This window comes from Salmo salar, chromosome ssa16 (genome assembly GCF_905237065.1).
Source record: "Salmo salar chromosome ssa16, Ssal_v3.1, whole genome shotgun sequence".
In the NCBI taxonomy this organism is placed as follows: Eukaryota; Metazoa; Chordata; class Actinopteri; order Salmoniformes; family Salmonidae; genus Salmo; species Salmo salar.
Genome location: NC_059457.1, coordinates 37,559,300 through 37,578,519, shown reverse-complemented (window position 1 = coordinate 37,578,519; position 19,220 = coordinate 37,559,300). Strand labels below are relative to the sequence as shown.

Sequence of the window (19,220 nt, the reverse complement as noted above, 5' to 3'; positions counted from 1 at the left end):
GTTTACATTTACATTTACGTCATTTAGCAGACACTCTTATCCAGAGCGACTTACAAATTGGTGCATTCACCTTATGATATCCAGTGGAACAACCACTTTACAATAGTACATCTATAATGAAGTGGTTTAAATTCATGTTCCAATGTGGAGTACACACTGTGGCAAGCCCCTGGTAAATGAAGAGGCTGCAGTGGGAATAGTCTGTCATTAATAATAGCCTTATTATATTGTTTTCTGTGTTTGTATAAGTTGAAGTTGAGGCACAGGAGTGCAGCTTGTCTGACCTTCAAACTCTTAACCTAAAACCTCTGTTACTGACCCTGTGTCATTGTTACAAGTGTTCTTCAGAACCTTGGAATGACACAGTAATTTATGGAAGGTTGTTGTGAAAGTCCAGTATGTGGGGTTTAGGTCTTTGGAATGTGGCTAAACTGAGGCCTTTCTCTTTAGCTTTAGACGTTCCATACTGCGGCAGGAAATGCTTGTAGATGTAACATAAAAGGTGTGAGGTTTTCTTGTCTTCTACAAGAATGTATTGTGTTCCACTATTTACACTCAGGTCCAAGTCCATTCCTATTACCATATTACCTTTAACCAGATTATGCTACTCTATTAAATGACGTTCTATTTCCTGACAGGGGAAGGATCGGAAAGGCCAGTTGTCAATTTTCAGAGCAACAGGAGTATGGTAAAAGAGCTGGATTCCCTGAGAGACAGAATGGGCATCCACCACACAGGCTACGAGTTAGACCACCACTCCACCACCTCCAACTCCTCAGACCCCCGTCACAGAGCACCGTCCAGGCAGAAGAGGTTCCTCTCATACCCCCGCTACGTGGAACTGATGCTGACTGCTGACGTCAAGATGGTGCACCACCACGGACACAACCTCGAGCACTACATCCTAACAATCATGTCAGTAGTAAGTAAAATATATATTTTTTTAATTATAAAGAAAAATACATTGTTGAATCTAGATTTGTTCTGTGGTGTAACTTACTATGGTTTCAGGAAGTGTAACTTTTCTGTGATACAAAGTCATTCACTTTAATATAAGTTAAAGTGGTTAATAATATTGGTATCCGGTTGGTAGTTTGGTTGACTTTCTACCGTACCCTATTTTCAGTATCTAAGGATAACAGTTTTCCCCTCTATACTGTATGACATTAAACAATACTGTATGCATCTCCTTTGTGTAAAAAATCTATCCACATGGGTGAAAACTAATGAGCAAAATCCAAACAGACCATTACAGTGTAATACAATATATATTCAACAAATTGTTATGATTGTATGTGACACAACACCCTGTTAGCCTTTACCTGATGAATCCTGCCAAACGATGCAACTGACAGTATGTTAGATCCCTTTTAGTTTGGTTAACGTTACCATATGCTGGTGTTACCTCAACCAAAATACAACACTGTAAAATACTGTACCTATTTAGAAACATATGGGCCTCAGCTTTAGCCCTTTAAAGGCAATAGGAAGGATATTTTGACGGTACACACACTTATTTTCACACATACACACACGTGCACACAGCTGTCGAAGAAAAACCTGTCAGGGCCTCTCAATCAAAAGACCTAGCACTCTCCGGCCAAACCAACAGAAACCAGACCCTGTATTTCAAACAAGAATAAGGAAATCAGCCAAGACTGATTCGTCATCGTCATGGTGACAGCACGTTGTGCCTGTTAGTGGAGCAGGGGGCTAATGGGTGGGCTGCTAGCCCTCTGATATGATGTCATAGTGTTTACACTGACCACATAGACGCATTCCTCCAGGGTATCAGAGTCTTGATTGTCTGTCCATCTATTTACCAGGCTACAGCATAGTCTGGGTTCCCTGTCTGTCTGTTTGTCTGTCTGTCTGCCTGCCTTTCTGTCTGCCTTCGTGTCTGCCTGCCTGTCTATATGTCTGTCTACCAGAGGAGGGATCTGCTTCACGCAGCCTCCTATGCTCTGACCAGCTAAATGTTTATAGAGGGTTAATGAGTTCCTGTCAGAGCTCTGTTCGGATAGCCCCAGGAGGATAGTGACCCACACTGATAGGGCTGAACCAAAAGAAAGGCACAAAAAAACTTTTGTCCAAGGAGTGGTGGGATACACACAAGCCAAGCCCCCTCTCCCCATCACCAGAGGGTCCTTAGAGGAATTGTAATTGCGTGTAATAATATCATAATATACTGTTGATTAAACTTACCCTGAAGGAATAAAGATATGCATTCATTCCTTCCTTTCTTCAACTTTTCCTGTTATTTCAGTCAAGCCTTCAGAATGTGGTCTCTAGATCTACTCTCATTCAAAGTATTAGTTGTATTTGCATTAGTTCAAATGGACCTATTGTCTGTTTTTGTACCATTAGTAGCTGGGGTTGGAACCCAAATAATTTTCTAATCGTTTCGTTCTGAACAGAACCATTCTTTTTTTGTTCTGTTCCTGTCACGCCCTGACCTGAGAGAGCCGTTTTTCTCTGTTTGGTTAGGTCAGGGTGTGACATGGGGTGGGCATTTTATGGGTTATATTTCTATGTTGTGTTTTTTCCTTTATTGGCCGAGTATGGTTTCCAATCAGAGGCAGCTGTCTATCATTGTCTCTGATTGGGAATCATAGGCAGCCCTTTTTCCCTCCGTCTGTGTGGGATCTTGTTTTTGTATTGCTGTTAGTAGCCTGCAAGACTTTTTGTTCGTTGTGTTGTTTATTGTTTTGTTTTTTTTGCTGGTTCACCGTCAAAGAAAATATGATGAGCCCAACACATGCTGCGCCTTGGTCTACCTTTAACGATGGACGTCACAGAAGATCCCACCACAAAAGGACCAAGCAGCAGGCCCAGGAGGAGCAGGGATCCTGGGCCCAGGAGAGGAAAGAGTGGAGGACGTCCTGGACCTGGGAGGAGGTAATGGCAGGGGACAAGACCCTGCCATGGAAGCAGGTGGAGACAGCGAGGGAGGAATGGCAACGTTACGAGGAACTAGCACGGCAACGACGGAAGCCCGAGAGGCACCCCCAAACATTTTTTGGGGGGCACACTGGGAGATTGGCAGAGTCAGGGTGGAGACCTGAGCCAACTCCCCGTGCTTACCGTGTGGAAAGTAGGACTGGTCAGGCACCGTGTTATGCGATGATTCGCATGGTGTCGCCAGTGCGCATTCACAGCCCGGTGCGTTCTGTGCCTGCGCCCCGCAGTTGCCGTACTAGAGTTGGCATCCAGCCAGGAAGGATTGTGCCGGCTCAGCGTTCCTGGTCTCCGGTGCGTCTCTTCGGTCCAGGATATCCTGCGCCAGCTCTATGCACTGTGTCACCAGTGCGCCTGCACAGCCCAGTTCATCCTGTGCCCATGCCCCGCACTTGCCAGGCTAAAGTAAGCATACAGCCAGGACGGGTTGTGCCAGCCCTAAGCTCCAGATCTCCAGTGCACCTCCACGGCCCAGTATACCCTGTGCCTGCTCTGCGCACTCAGTCTCTAGTGCGTCTCCCCAGTCTGGTGAGACCTGTTCCGGCTCCACGTAAGAAGCCTCCAGTGATGATCCATGGCCCGGAGCCTGTAGGGATGATCCATGGCACGAAGCCTCCAGTGATAATCCATGGCCCGGATCCTGTGGGGATGATCCATTGCACGAAGCTTCCGGTGATAATCCATGGCACGGAGCCTATAGTGATGATCCATGGCACGGAGCCTGCAGCGCCGGTCCCCTGTCCGGAACCTCCTGAGAGGGCCTACAGTCCGGAGCCTCCTGAGACGACCTACAGTCCAGAGCCTCCTGAGACGACCTACAGTCCGGAGCCTCCTGAGACGGCCTGCAGTCCGGAGCCTACTGAGACGGCCTGCAGTCCGGAGCCTCCTGAGACGGCCTGCAGTCCGGAGCCTCCTGAGACGGCCTGCAGTCCGGAGCCTCCAGCGACGGCCTGCAGCCCGGAGCCTCCAGCGGCGGCCTGCAGCCCGTAGCCTCCAGCGGCGGCCTGCAGCCCGGAGCCTCCAGCGGCGGCCTGCAGCCCGGAGTCTCCAGCGGTGGCCTGCAGTACAGAACCTCCGGCAATGATCCTCGGTCCGGTTCCTTCGACGACGTTCCTTCCGGCAAAGATCCACGGTCTGGTTCCTCCGGCGTCACAGTTCCACTGTTCCAACCAGCAAAATAAAGTTCTGAACCGGTTTGAACCCCCAAAAAATATCTGTTTATATTGCTCCATTCTGTTCCTTTTTAAACCTCTGAAATAGACATTGTTTTTACATTTAGCTCAACATTAAATTACTTCACCAATCAGTGCGGATAGAGCAGCTTGCTATGGAGCGTGTAAGTGCCATAGCAATCTGTAAAGGAAAGTCATTCAGAGCAAATTGTATTTTGCCATAACAGCATGGTTTAATCATAATGAAAGACAAACACACACACTGTGCTGCCAGTCATTATGGACAGGCCAGTGATGCGACATAAATTTTGCGGGTGGGGAGTGTCACAACTGTCGGAAGGATTGGACCAAGGCGCAGCGTGTAAAGTGCTCATCTTCTTTTATTAACGTGAACACTTAACCAAAATAAACAATACGACAAAACAATTCTGTAAGGTGCACAGACTACGGAAAACAATCACCCACAACCCACAGGAAAAAACAGGCTGCCTAAGTATGGCTTCCAATCAGAGACAACGAAAGACACCTGCCTCTGATTGGAAACCATACTCGGCCACACATAGAAAATGAACATAGAAAATTAAAACTAGAACAAATCCCCATGAAACAAACCAACCCCAAAACACACAAAACAACACCCCCTGCCACGCCCTGACCATACTACAATGACAAATGACCCCTTTTACTGGTCAGGACGTGACAGGGAGAGAGCGAGAGAGTGTGGAGGAAGTTTGGCATGAAGCACTGGGCATCTTGCTATGACATGCATTATCTGAATTAGGCCCACAGAACTTTGAGGAACTTTGAATGTCTTTGAACTTCCGAGAGTTGGTTAACGTTGGACCAGAGCGAATGTTAGTTAGCTAGCTAACAAGCTTGTGTGTGCAGAGGTGCACTAGAATTAAAAACACGTCTTACCTTTTTGTAGTTAATAAATCCAATGTGAACCGTGATAACTATAGTATACTAGCATGGTAAAAGTTAATCCATTCTTCTCTAATTAAGCATCTCTCCCTAATTTCTGAATTCCGCTTGTAACGTCGTCAGTAGGCTACAGTAACAGTAAGGGGGAGAGGCAGGTAGCCTACACACACACTGGCAAAGATTTCCAGCTGGCAGGCAGATGCTGGAATAAGTTTCAAGTGAGGCCTTTGCATAAGCACTTTGTTGTGAATTTTGTAGTACTGGAAAAAAATGCCCAGAACATAAAAGAACGTTGTTAACCAGTTCCTGTGCTTTTAAAATAACTGTTCTGTTCCGGAACAGTATAGATCACTTTCATTTCCGGTTCGGATTCTGTTCCTCGAATAATTGTGTTATTTTCTGGTTTTCAGTTCTGCTCCCTGAACCGGTTCCAACCCCTGATTAGTAGAGGTTTGCATTTCTTGTCTGTGTGTTCATCTTGTTACAGGTTGCTGCGGTCTACAGGGACCCTAGTGTAGGAAACCTCATCAACATCATGATTGTCAAGCTGGTTGTCATCCACAATGAACAGGTAAGAACAGACACTGGGGCTGCAGTGAGTGAGTACTCTGAGACAGCTGGCATCAGCCACACGTGTACCTTGTCTCTCTCTGTAGCCCTTCAGAAGGACACTGCACTCCTTGTCAGAGGAAAGCCTCAAGTGAAATCTCCTCAGAGAAAAATATATTACTGTTTTGTGCTACTACCACAACTGTGATTTGACTAGTCTAGGACTGAGGACATACAGCACATGGGCTTGTAATGGTAGATAGCTAACTCAGATGAAAATATTTTCAAATTGTGACAGATACATGGTTAATTATTATAATATATTTTTGTTACATCTGGTTAAAAATGTTTTTTAACATCTTTTAGCTAGGAAGACCTGTTCAAATCCTCACCACTGTCTCTATGTCATGTCTCACAGGATGGACCCTCAATAAATTTCAATGCTGCTACTACCCTCCACAACTTCTGTGTCTGGCAACAGACTCAAAATGTCCAGGATGACAGTCACCCTTCCCACCATGACACTGCACTCCTGATCACCAGGTACAGTATTTACTTATCCATCTACATTATCTAACACACATACAACTGCTTTTATACAGATGATGAATAATGGTGTGTGTTGTTTGTGCTTGTGTCTTCTCACAGGGAAGACATCTGCCGAGCTAAAGACAAGTGTGATACATTGGGTAAACAAACAGCTTCACTTTAAGATAAACATTTCTGTTTGAATGTTTCACAATCGGCTAGTATCTAAATCATAAATAATTTGGTTGGTGATTATATTTTTACAATGTATTATACGCACGTGTGAATTGTAAATGTGTTTTTTTACATTTCCCAACTCTCCCTTAGACACCCTCGGAGACTGAGATCTAATGTACAGTAATGAGTTTATAACAGAAGCTGACAGCTAATATACTGTAGTGACCGATCAGAATGGTGTAGTGTTTAGTAGGAGAGGGTGACGGAGGGCAGTTCTAATCTCTCTTACGGAACAGACGTTTGATGGCTTAATCGCCTTTAGCGGTGGAGCGGTGGAAGGCTTTTTTTCCCTCTGTCCGTTCAAGCAGCTGTGTGACCTTCCAGGGCTGGCGGAGCTGGGGACCATGTGTGACCCGTACCGGAGCTGCTCCATCAGCGAAGAGAACGGACTCAGCGCCTCCTTCACCATCGCTCACGAGCTGGGCCATGTGTAAGTACCTTCTACACTCCCCTCTCCCCTGCATCCCTGGCCCCCTCCTGGTCCTACCTTACGGGTCCCCTGGGGCCTGCCCCGGTCCCGCACAACAAAAGCCTTCTTATCCTCGTTTCAAACGCAGGTGCAAAGCATAATAAAGGAAAGAAGGGATTTAATAACATGCCAACCTTAATACCCTAGTGTTGCGGCCTGAGTTAACCCTGTAGGTGTTACAGCTTTGAGGAGGAAGCCAGGCAGCCAGGGGGATCTGTATGAGACTCAGCTGAAAGTCACCACTGCCTGGGCTTTAGATGTGGTGGACCGGGGGCCTCTGCATGCGGCGCCCATTGTTTTCAAGTTGACGTCGAGATGGAGGGAAGTCATATCAAATGTATGTCATTTAGTGAGGACGGAGCACAATTCATTATCAAAAGCTGAATAATGTGAGTTTTCCAGAGCTGACTTATCCCCCAGCCTGTTCCAAACATTACCCCTAAAGAGCGGAGCTCATCACAATGTGGCCATACTATACTGCATAATATAGCACTGTTATGATAACAGCAGTCCCTGCCTGTGCCTGTTTTCACAACACACAGATGTCACCACGTGTGTGAACGGAAAGAGAATCCGTATGAATGACTGCTCTGTCGCCAGATGACCAAGTCACAACATACAGTATGACCAAAGCTTTCATAAGCCTCCATGTATTCTAAACAATCACCATGACATAACCGGGTATACATTATGTATCTCTCTCTCTCTCTCTCTCTCTCTCTCTCTCTCTCTCCCTGATGGTGAAAGTGGCAGCTTTATGTTCCTCCCGCTCTGGCCAGTTGTTGTTAGTAAATGGAGCCAGTGTGAGGCATTGGGTTAAGAAAGGCAATTATTCTCCTTCCCCCTCAGTCAGGACCAGTGCCACTCCTCACACATTCCTCCAGAGAGGCTGGCTCTTTGGGCCTAGCTAGCGGAAACCAGCTCTCTTGTGTGGATCTGTTTATGCTGAAGTTCAAACCTGGACTGGCAGTTGGCTTTCCCTCTTGATGCGTTTAATCGCTGGGCTGCGTTCACAAGCCCCTCTCCTGTGTGTGTGCGTGATGGTTCCCAGCGCTCTACTCTCTGTGACAGGGCTGTGATATTGCTGCTGTGAGGTTGGTAAGATCTTTCTCTCTCTGTCAGAGTGATGCCAAAGCCTGTTGCCACAGTCCCTAAGGTCTTATTTACATTCTCCCCCAAGTCATACAGATCCCAATCAGGTCCTTTTCTTCACTGTGAAGATACACCCTTATTTATGGGGTGTAAAGACATGATTTGGAGGGATGGATATGATGGTGTCATCTGTTTTGGATGCAGCTTGTTTTGTTTCAACTCAATGAGAGGAGTCTGACTGTAGAGACAGTAAACGGAATGTTACAACTGGGGAAGATAAGGATGCATTTAAGACATCAACTTAGCAACTTAGCAATTCCCCCTCCTGAGATCCCATTTCCCTGACTGAACACAGACCGTATATATCTCTCTCAGACAGATAGAGAGCTAGCTCGCTACAAACCCCACTCTACAGTCATTTATAACTTCCTCAATGCAATAGAAAAAAAAGAAACCGCTACCCCCTGCATCCCCCGCAGTAAACACCACGCAGCTGTGTGTGTGTGTGCAGATTTAGGCCGACCTCATCCCTCCACTAACACAACACACACAGCCAGTTGAGGACAGACAGGACATCCTCTCAGCTCAGCACAGCCCAGCAGCTAGGGCTGTTGCGGTGACCGTATTACCGCCACACCGGCAGTCATGAGTCATGACCGCAGTAAAATTTCACTTGACCGAGTAACGGTAATCTCCTCTTATGCACACACTCTGGACATGTGTTAGTAGTACCCAACTCGCTAACAATCATCAGGTCGCTAATTGCCTGGTACTCAGGGCTCTATTGTCCCTCTAACCACTCTGATGTCAATACAACTGAATTTGAAAATCACATCAAACACTTAGAAAAACAGTATGTGCTTTTAAAACTCACCTCACTGCGATTGATCAATTTTGAAGAAAGAAGTTCAACAGCAGGTTGAAACTGAGTGTAGGACATGGTCATTGTGGATGTTGTTTCAAAGCCTAACATGCTGACCAGACCGCACGTTTGTTTTGTCCACCCAAACCAGACGCGATCAGGACACGCAGGTTGAAATATCAAAACAAACTCTGAACCAATTATATTCATTTGGGGACAGGTTGAAAAGCATTAAACATTTATCTAGATTTGTGCTGGGATATAAACATTGGGTTGTTATTTTACCTGAAATGCACAAGGTCCTCTACTCCGCCAATTAATCCACAGATAAAACGGTAAACCAAATTTGTTTCTAGGAATCTCTCCTCCTTCCTTCAGGCTTCTTCTTATTTTGGACTTCATATGGTGGTTGGCAACCAACTTTAGGTACATTACCACAACTGACTAGAGTCTGGACCTCAGTTCATCTTTCAATCACTCACGTGGGTATATGCTCCTAAAAATCAATGAGGAGATGGCACGTGGGTATATGCTACTATAAACCAATGAGGAGATGGCACATGGGTATATGCTCCTATAAACCAATGATGAGATGGCACGTGGGTATATGCTCCTAAAAACCAATGAGGAGATTGGAGAGGCAGGACTTGCAGTGTTTTGAGCATCACAAATAGAACCAATTTCTATTTTAGCACCTGGCCATGTAGATGCTCGTGAGCAGTGTGGGTGCAATGATTGAATAACATGTAAAAGTGGCAGTTCAGCGCAGTCTGACCTCTCTGGCGACTGTTGACTGGCGGGCAGCTCTGACGACTGTTGACTGGCGGGCAGCTCTGACGACTGTTGACTGGCGGGCAGCACTGACGACTGTTGACTGGCGGGCAGCTCTGGCGACTGTTGACTGGCGGGCAGCTCTGGCGACAGTTGACTGGCGGGCAGCTCTGGCGACTGTTGACTGGCGGGCAGCTCTGGCGACTGTTGACTGGCGAGGCTGGGTTGACACACTAGACTCCTGATGCGCGGGGCTGGTATAGGACGTGCCAGCCCGGAGACACGCACCTCCATGCTAGTGCGTCTGGCGGGAAACACCGGACCGAAATGGCGCGCTGGCGGTCTTGATTGTAGGGTTGGCATCACCCCTTCCGGCTCGATGCTCCCCTTGCCCTGGCACCTGCGGGGCGCTGGTACTGGGCGAACTGGGCTGTGCGTCCGTATCGGCGAGATGGTGCGTACCACAGCGTAACATGGCGCCCTCCACCTCAATTGCACCTCCCTGTAGTCACGGGTAGCTGGCTTACGGCTCTTCCCTGGCCTGGCCAAGCTACCCGTGTGCCCCCCAAAAAAATCTTGGGGCTGCCTCTCGGGTTTCCTAGCCAACCGTGTTCCAGCGTAACGTTCCCGATGGTTCCTCTGTCCAGCTGCCTCCACTCTCCTGAGTGCCTCCACCTGTTCCCATGGGAGGCGATCCCTTCCGGTCAGGATCTCTTCCCAGGTGTAGGCTCCCTTGCCATCCAGGACGTCCTCCCATGTCCATTCCTCCCTTTTTCTCTCCTGTCGCTGCTCCTTCCTCTTCCGCTGCTTGGTCCTTGTTTGGTGGGTAATTCTGTAAGGGCTGTCTTCAGGAATGGACCAAAATGCAGCGGAGTTAGTATTCATCTTTCAATTTAATTACAAAGAACACTATAACAAACAAAACAAGGAAACTGACAGCCAACAGTCCTGTCAGGTGCAAACACACTAAACAAGAAACAATTACCCACAAAACCCAAAGGAAAAACATGCTCCTTATGTGTGACTCCCAATCAACCACAACCCTCTACAGCTGTGCTTGATTGGAAGTCACACGGCCAAAATCAATGAAACAATAAAAAACACACACTCCCTTCTGCCACGTCCTGACCCAACTACACCCTCTACTGGTCAGGACGTGACAGTACCCCCCCCCTCAAGGTGCAGACCCCGGGATGCACCTAAAAAAAGAACACACAAGAAAATCCCCAATACCCCAACAAAAAATAACCCCTAAACAATAAGGGAGGGAAGGGAGGGTGGCTGCCGTCACCGACGGCACTGTGCTACACCCTCCCTCCCCAACCCACCTATCCTGGAGGTGGCTCAGGTGCAGGACGTGGTCCTCGCTCCACCTTCGGTGTCGCCCACTTTGGTGGCGCCGATAGCTGCGCCGGGCAGACGGGCCACTCGGGCTGACCCTGGCAGACAGACCACTCGGGCTGGGCTGGAGGACTGGAGAGCCACTCGGGCTGGGCCGGAGGACAGGAGGGCCCCTCGGGCTGGGCCGGAGGGCAGGAGGGCCCCTCGGGCTGGGCCGGAGAGCAGGAGGGCCCCTCGGGCTGGGCCGGAGGGCCCCTCGGGCTGGGCCGGAGAGCAGGAGGGCCCCTCGGGCTGGGCCGGAGGACAGGAGGGCCCCTCGGGCTGGGCCGGAGGGCAGGCAGGGCACCCTGGCAGATCCGGGCAGGCGGGCACCTCTGGCAGTTCAGGGCAGTCTGGCCACTCTGGCAGTTCAGGGCAGTCTGGCCACTCTGGCAGTTCAGGGCAGTCTGGCCACTCTGGCAGTTCAGGGCAGTCTGGCCACTCTGGCAGTTCAGGGCAGTCTGGCCACTCTGGCAGTTCAGGGCAGTCTGGCCACTCTGGCAGTTCAGCGCAGTCTGGCCACTCCGGCAGTTCAGCGCAGTCTGGCCTCTCCGGCAGTTCAGCGCAGTCTGACCTCTCTGGCGACTGTTGACTGGCGGGCAGCTCTGACGACTGTTGACTGGCGGGCAGCTCTGACGACTGTTGACTGGCGGGCAGCTCTGACGACTGTTGACTGGCGGGCAGCACTGACGACTGTTGACTGGCGGGCAGCTCTGACGACTGTTGACTGGCGGGCAGCTCTGGCGACTGTTGACTGGCGGGCAGCTCTGGCGACTGTTGACTGGCGGGCAGCTCTGGTGACTGTTGACTGGCGAGGCTGGGTTGACACACTAGACTCCTGATGCGCAGGGCTGGTATAGGACGTGCCAGCACGGAGACACGCACCTCCATGCTAGTGCGTCTGGCGGGAAACACCGGACTGAAATGGCGCGCTGGCGGTCTTGATTGTAGGGTTGGCATCACCCCTTCCGGCTCGATGCTCCCCTTGCCCTGGCACCTGCGGGGCGCTGGTACTGGGCGAACTGGGCTGTGCGTCCGTATCGGCGAGATGGTGCGTACCACAGCGTAACATGGCGCCCTCCACCTCAATTGCACCTCCCTGTAGTCACGGGTAGCTGGCTTACGGCTCTTCCCTGGCCTGGCCAAGCCACCCGTGTGCCCCCCCCAAAAAAAATCTTGGGGCTGCCTCTCGGGTTTCCTAGCCAACCGTGTTCCAGCGTAACGTTCCCGATGGTTCCTCTGTCCAGCTGCCTCCACTCTCCTGAGTGCCTCCACCTGTTCCCATGGGAGGCGATCCCTTCCGGCCAGGATCTCTTCCCAGGTGTAGGCTCCCTTGCCATCCAGGACGTCCTCCCATGTCCATTCCTCCCTTTTTCTCTCCTGTCGCTGCTCCTTCCTCTTCCGCTGCTTGGTCCTTGTTTGGTGGGTAATTCTGTAAGGGCTGTCTTCAGGAATGGACCAAAATGCAGCGGAGTTAGTATTCATCTTTCAATTTAATTAGAAAGAACACTATAACAAACAAAACAAGGAAACTGACAGCCAACAGTCCTGTCAGGTGCAAACACACTAAACAAGAAACAATTACCCACAAAACCCAAAGGAAAAACATGCTCCTTATGTGTGACTCCCAATCAACCACAACCCTCTACAGCTGTGCTTGATTGGAAGCCACACGGCCAAAATCAATGAAACAATAAAAAACACACACTCCCTTCTGCCACGTCCTGACCCAACTACACCCTCTACTGGTCAGGACGTGACAGTACCCCCCCCTCAAGGTGCAGACCCCGGGATGCACCTAAAAAAAGAACACACAAGAAAATCCCCAATACCCCAACAAAAAATAACCCCTAAACAATAAGGGAGGGAAGGGAGGGTGGCTGCCGTCACCGACGGCACTGTGCTACACCCTCCCTCCCCAACCCACCTGTCCTGGAGGTGGCTCAGGTGCAGGACGTGGTCCTCGCTCCACCTTCGGTGTCGCCCACTTTGGTGGCGCCGATAGCTGCGCCGGGCAGACGGGCCACTCGGGCTGACCCTGGCAGACAGACCACTCGGGCTGGGCTGGAGGACTGGAGAGCCACTCGGGCTGGGCCGGAGGACAGGAGGGCCCCTCGGGCTGGGCCGGAGGGCAGGAGGGCCCCTCGGGCTGGGCCGGAGAGCAGGAGGGCCCCTCGGGCTGGGCCGGAGGGCCCCTCGGGCTGGGCCGGAGAGCAGGAGGGCCCCTCGGGCTGGGCCGGAGGACAGGAGGGCCCCTCGGGCTGGGCCGGAGGGCAGGCAGGGCACCCTGGCAGATCCGGGCAGGCGGGCACCTCTGGCAGTTCAGGGCAGTCTGGCCACTCTGGCAGTTCAGGGCAGTCTGGCCACTCTGGCAGTTCAGGGCAGTCTGGCCACTCTGGCAGTTCAGGGCAGTCTGGCCACTCTGGCAGTTCAGGGCAGTCTGGCCACTCTGGCAGTTCAGGGCAGTCTGGCCACTCTGGCAGTTCAGCGCAGTCTGGCCACTCCGGCAGTTCAGCGCAGTCTGGCCTCTCCGGCAGTTCAGCGCAGTCTGACCTCTCTGGCGACTGTTGACTGGCGGGCAGCTCTGACGACTGTTGACTGGCAGGCAGCTCTGACGACTGTTGACTGGCGGGCAGCTCTGACGACTGTTGACTGGCGGGCAGCTCTGACGACTGTTGACTGGCGGGCAGCACTGACGACTGTTGACTGGCGGGCAGCTCTGACGACTGTTGACTGGCGGGCAGCTCTGGCGACTGTTGACTGGCGGGCAGCACTGACGACTGTTGACTGGCGGGCAGCTCTGACGACTGTTGACTGGCGGGCAGCTCTGGCGACTGTTGACTGGCGGGCAGCTCTGGCGACTGTTGACTGGCGGGCAGCTCTGGCGACTGTTGACTGGCGAGGCTGGGTTGACACACTAGACTCCTGATGCGCGGGGCTGGTATAGGACGTGCCAGCACGGAGACACGCACCTCCATGCTAGTGCGTCTGGCGGGAAACACCGGACTGAAATGGCGCGCTGGCGGTCTTGATTGTAGGGTTGGCATCACCCCTTCCGGCTCGATGCTCCCCTTGCCCTGGCACCTGCGGGGCGCTGGTACTGGGCGAACTGGGCTGTGCGTCCGTATCGGCGAGATGGTGCGTACCACAGCGTAACATGGCGCCCTCCACCTCAATTGCACCTCCCTGTAGTCACGGGTAGCTGGCTTACGGCTCTTCCCTGGCCTGGCCAAGCTACCCGTGTGCCCCCCAAAAAAAATCTTGGGGCTGCCTCTCGGGTTTCCTAGCCAACCGTGTTCCAGCGTAACGTTCCCGATGGTTCCTCTGTCCAGCTGCCTCCACTCTCCTGAGTGCCTCCACCTGTTCCCATGGGAGGCGATCCCTTCCGGCCAGGATCTCATCCCAGGTGTAGGCTCCCTTGCCATCCAGGACGTCCTCCCATGTCCATTCCTCCCTTTTTCTCTCCTGTCGCTGCTCCTTCCTCTTCCGCTGCTTGGTCCTTGTTTGGTGGGTAATTCTGTAAGGGCTGTCTTCAGGAATGGACCAAAATGCAGCGGAGTTAGTATTCATCTTTCAATTTAATTAGAAAGAACACTATAACAAACAAAACAAGGAAACTGACAGCCAACAGTCCTGTCAGGTGCAAACACACTAAACAAGAAACAATTACCCACAAAACCCAAAGGAAAAACATGCTCCTTATGTGTGACTCCCAATCAACCACAACCCTCTACAGCTGTGCTTGATTGGAAGTCACACGGCCAAAATCAATGAAACAATAAAAAACACACACTCCCTTCTGCCACGTCCTGACCCAACTACACCCTCTACTGGTCAGGACGTGACAGCATATTACAGCTTATGGATATGCATAGGTTTATCAGCCCAAGCCCGAAAAAATAGCTGAATTAAAATTATGATTGCGCCTTATATAATACATAGCCTACCGAATATAATGCATGGCAGAAAAACATTTTAAAAAATATTTAAGATGTCTTTGGTACATACTTTAATTGGTCTAACCTATACTCCAAAATTAAACAATTTCAAGTAATGGCCTTTGAGTGTGGACTGTATTATTATGCATACTGGATGGACTGGTTAGCTTATGCTTCGCTCCAAAATGTATATCCATGAGTCTGGGAAAGAACGTATAGCCCTAGGCGATGCTGTTGGTTCATTGATTGTGCATGGGCGGCTTACCGGTAGACTATAATTAAAAGTATTTTAACATTTTTTGAGCCTAGTAATAGGGATTTTTTTAAAATTGTCATTATTAATTGGGTGGCACATTACCTTTAGCTATACAGAATATCTCACCACCATGCGTTTCCATCTCCTCCTCTCTCCTGTATTCCTTTCTTCAGGGTGCAGAGGGGCTGGGCTGTCAACAGTTTAGTAAAATATGTTTCATTGCGAAACATGTTACTATCGATGTTCCCAAACAGATTTCACTTGGTTTCCCAAATGAAGCACTGGGTAGCTGCAGGAACAGGTTTGGAGAGCCCATGGCATACAGAGTTTGGGCAGAATATCACCTGTTATGCAGCGAGAGCATGCTCCTCAAACAGTGGTTAATGCGTGGAGTGAAATAAGTGTTTGTGTATTTATTTCTCAGCTGCTTATATTAAGCACAGCCTAGCAAAAAACCGAAGTAGCCTACCAGGCATTATTGAAAAACGGACCGGCAGGAAGACAAGATTAAATTGATGGGTGAAAATATGATCACTTGATGTGTAAGGGGTGCGTAACTGGTGGCAGTGAAGTCAGACGCAAGAGAGCAGAACTAGGTAATAGCGGAGCAGTTTAATTTCAAAACCAACGGCATAAAGAAATAACCAACATGGGTACAAAACCCGACGCGCACCAGTAAACATGTGCACTTACAATTGGGGGAAGCTGTAACTCGGAAGCGCCGACACCGGCCTCGAGGACGACCCGGAGGGCGAGCTGCAGGACAATCCGGACGGAGACGGTGGAACTCCCGCAGCATTGAAGGGTCCAACACGTCCTCCACCGGAACCCAGCATCTCTCCTCCGGACCGTACCCCTCCCAGTCCACGAGGTACTGAAGGCCCCTCGCCCGACACCTCAAATCCAGTATGGATCGAGCGGAGGAACCTCCCGCACCTCAGACTCCTGGAGCGGGCCAGCCACCACCGGCCTGAGGAGAGACACATGGAACGAGGAGTTAATACAATAATCGGGGGGAAGCTGTAACTTACCTCGTTCAGTCTCCTCGGGACTTTAAATGGCCCCACAAACCGCGGACCCAGCTTCCGGCAGGGCAAGCGGAGGGGCAGGTTTCGGGTCGAGAGCCAGACCCAGTCCCCTGGTGCGAACACCGGGGCCTCACTGCGGTGACGGTCTGCGCTGGCTTTCTGGCGCAGCACGGCGCACTGAAGGTGAACATGAGCGGCGTTCCATGTCTCCTCCGCGCGCCGGAACCAGTCGTCCACCGCAGGAGCCTCGGTCTGACTCTGATGCCAAGGAGCCAGAACCGGCTGATACCCCAGTACGCACTGGAAGAGGGAGAGGTTAGTGGAGGAGTGGCGGAGCAAGTTCTGGGCCATCTCTGCCCAGGGCACAAACGCCGCCCACTACCCCGGCCGGTCCTGACAATAAGACCTCAGAAACCTACCCACATCCTGGTTTACTCTCTCCACCTGCCCGTTACGTTCTGGGGTGAAAACCCGAGGTAAGGCTGATTGAGACCCCCAGACGTTCCAGACCCTCGAAGTGAACTGGGGACCCCGATCAGACACTATATCCTCAGGCACCCCGTAGTGCCGGAAGACTGCATAAACAAGGCCTCCGCAGCCTGTAGGGCCGTAGGGAAAACGGGCAGAGGAAGGAGATGACAGGACTTAGATGAAACGATCCACAACGACCAGGATCGTGGTGTTTCCCTGTGAAGGGGGAGATCGGTCAGGGAATCGATCGACAGGTGTGACCATGGCCGTTGTGGAACAGGTAAGGGGTGTAGCTTACCTCTGGGCAGGTGCCTAGGAGCTTTACACTGAGCGCACACCGAGCAAGAGGAAACATAAACCCTCACGTCCTTGGCCAAAGTGGGCCACCAGTACTTCCCACTCAGACAGCGCACCGTCCGACCGATGCCTGGATGACCAGAGGAAGGTGACGTGTGGGCCCAATAGATCAGCCGATCACGGACAGCAGACGGAACGTACAGACGGACAACTGGAGGGGAGCGGGCTCTGCACGTAACGCCTGCTCAATGTCCACGTCCAGCTACCACACTACTGGTGCCACCAGGCAGGAGGCCGGGAGTATGGGGGTGGGATCCATGGGCCGCTCCTCTAGATCATACAGCCGGGACAGTGCGTCTGCCTTCACGTTCTGGGAACCTGGTCTTTAAGAAAGTGTGATAACAAAACGGGTGAAAAACATGGCCCACCTTGCCTGGCGAGGGTTCAGTCTCCTCGCTGCCCGGATGTACTCCAGATTGCGGTGGTCAGTCCAGATGAGAAAAGGGTGTTGAGCCCCCTCAAGCCAATGTCTCCACGCCTTCAGAGCCTTGACGACAGCCAACAGCTCCCGGTCCCCCACGTCATAGTTTCGCTCCGCCGGGCTGAGCTTCCTCGAGAAGAAGGCACAGGGGCGGAGCTTCGGTGGCATACCCAAGCGCTGAGAGAGCACGGCTCCTATCCCAGCCTCGGACGCGTCCACCTCCACTATGAACGCCAAAGAGGGATCTGGATGGGCCAGCACGGGAGCAAAGGTAAACAGAGCCCTCAGACCAAAAGCTCTGTCCGCCTCAGCCGACCACTGCAAACGTAGAACATTTTAGAACATTTTAGTCATTTAGCAGACGCTCTTATCCAGAGCGACTTACAGTAGTGAATGCATACATTTCATAATTATTTTTTGGTCTGTGCTGCCCCCCCCCGTGGGAATCGAACCCACAACCCTGGCGTTGCAAACACCATGCTCTACCAACTGAGCTACAGGGAAGGCCGGTCCCCCCTTCAGCAGTAAGGTAATGGGAGCCGCTACCTGACCAAAACCCCAGATAAACCTCCGGTAGTAATTGGCAAACCGCTGCACCTCCTTTACCATGGTGGGAGTCGGCCAATTACGCACGGCTGAAATGCGGTCACTCTCCATCTCCACCCATGAGGTGGAAATGCGGTACCCTAGGAAGGAGACGGACTGTTGGAAGAACAGGCATTTCTCAGCCTTGACGTACAGGTCATGCTCCAACAGTCGACCAAGCACCCTGCGCAGCAGGGACACATGCTCGGTGCATGTAGCGGAATCAGAATGTCATCAATATACACCACTACACCCTGCCCGTGCAGGTCCCTGAAAATCCTGTCTACAAAGACTTGGAAGACTGATGGAGCATTCATCAACCCGTACGGCATGACGAGGTACTCATAATGCCCTGAGGTCGTACTGAACGCCGTCTTCCACTCGTTTCCCTCCCTGATACGCACCAGGTTGTAAGCGCTCCTGAGATCTAGTTTGGTGAAGAAGCGCGCCCCGTGCATTGACTTAATCGCCGTGGCGATAAGAGGTAGCGGGTAACTGTACCTCACCGTGATCTGATTTAGGCCTCGGTAGTCAATACATGGGCGCAGACCTCCCTCCTTCTTCACAAAAAAGAAACTTGAGGAGGCGGGTGAAGTGGAGGATCGAATGTACCCCTGATGCAGGGAATCGTAGGCATATGTTTCCATAGCCGCCGTCTCCGCCTGTGACAGGCGATACATGTGACTCCTGGGAAGTGCTACGTCTACCAGGAGATTTATCGCATAATCCCCCCGTCGATGAGGTGGTAATTGAGTCGCCTTCTTTTTGGAGAAGGCGAGAGCCAAATCGGCATATTCGGGGGGAAATGCACACGGTGAAGACCTGGTCTGGACTTTCCACCGTAGTAGCACCAACGTAAACCCCTAAACACCTCTCTGAGCACACTCGTGACCACCCCGTGAGAGCCCTCTGTTGCCATGAAATGGTGGGGTCATGACGAGCTAACCAGGGAAGGCCTAGTACCACAGGAAACGCAGGAGAGTCAATGAGGAAGAGACTGATTCTCTCCTCATGACCCCCCTGCGTCACCATGCCCAGGGGCATGGTAGCTTCCCTAATTAACCCGAACCCTAATGGTCGACTGTCCAGAGCGTGAACTGGGAAAGGCCTAACCACTCGAACAATAGGGATCCTTAACCTATGGGCGAATGCTCTGTCGATAAAATTCCCAGCTGCGCCTGAATCGACGAGCGCCTTATGCTGGGAATACGGGGAAATCTCA

At 51.3% G+C, this 19,220-nt stretch overlaps 1 protein-coding gene across 2 annotated transcripts in view; it reads left to right on the top strand.

Annotated features, from left to right (window-relative positions):
- The window catches only part of LOC106573613 (A disintegrin and metalloproteinase with thrombospondin motifs 20), a 154,936-nt gene that overhangs the window by 43,594 nt on the left and 92,122 nt on the right, over window positions 1-19,220 (top strand). For both annotated transcript variants that reach the window (XR_001321382.2, XM_014148814.2), the window contains exons 4-8: window positions 639-922; window positions 5,542-5,625; window positions 6,022-6,146; window positions 6,252-6,292; window positions 6,693-6,798. Coding sequence is in view for 1 of the 2 variants with exons in the window: in XM_014148814.2 (XP_014004289.1) it covers window positions 639-922; window positions 5,542-5,625; window positions 6,022-6,146; window positions 6,252-6,292; window positions 6,693-6,798 (640 nt within the window). In the remaining variant the exon portion in view is untranslated. The remainder of the gene's footprint in view (window positions 1-638; window positions 923-5,541; window positions 5,626-6,021; window positions 6,147-6,251; window positions 6,293-6,692; window positions 6,799-19,220) is intronic.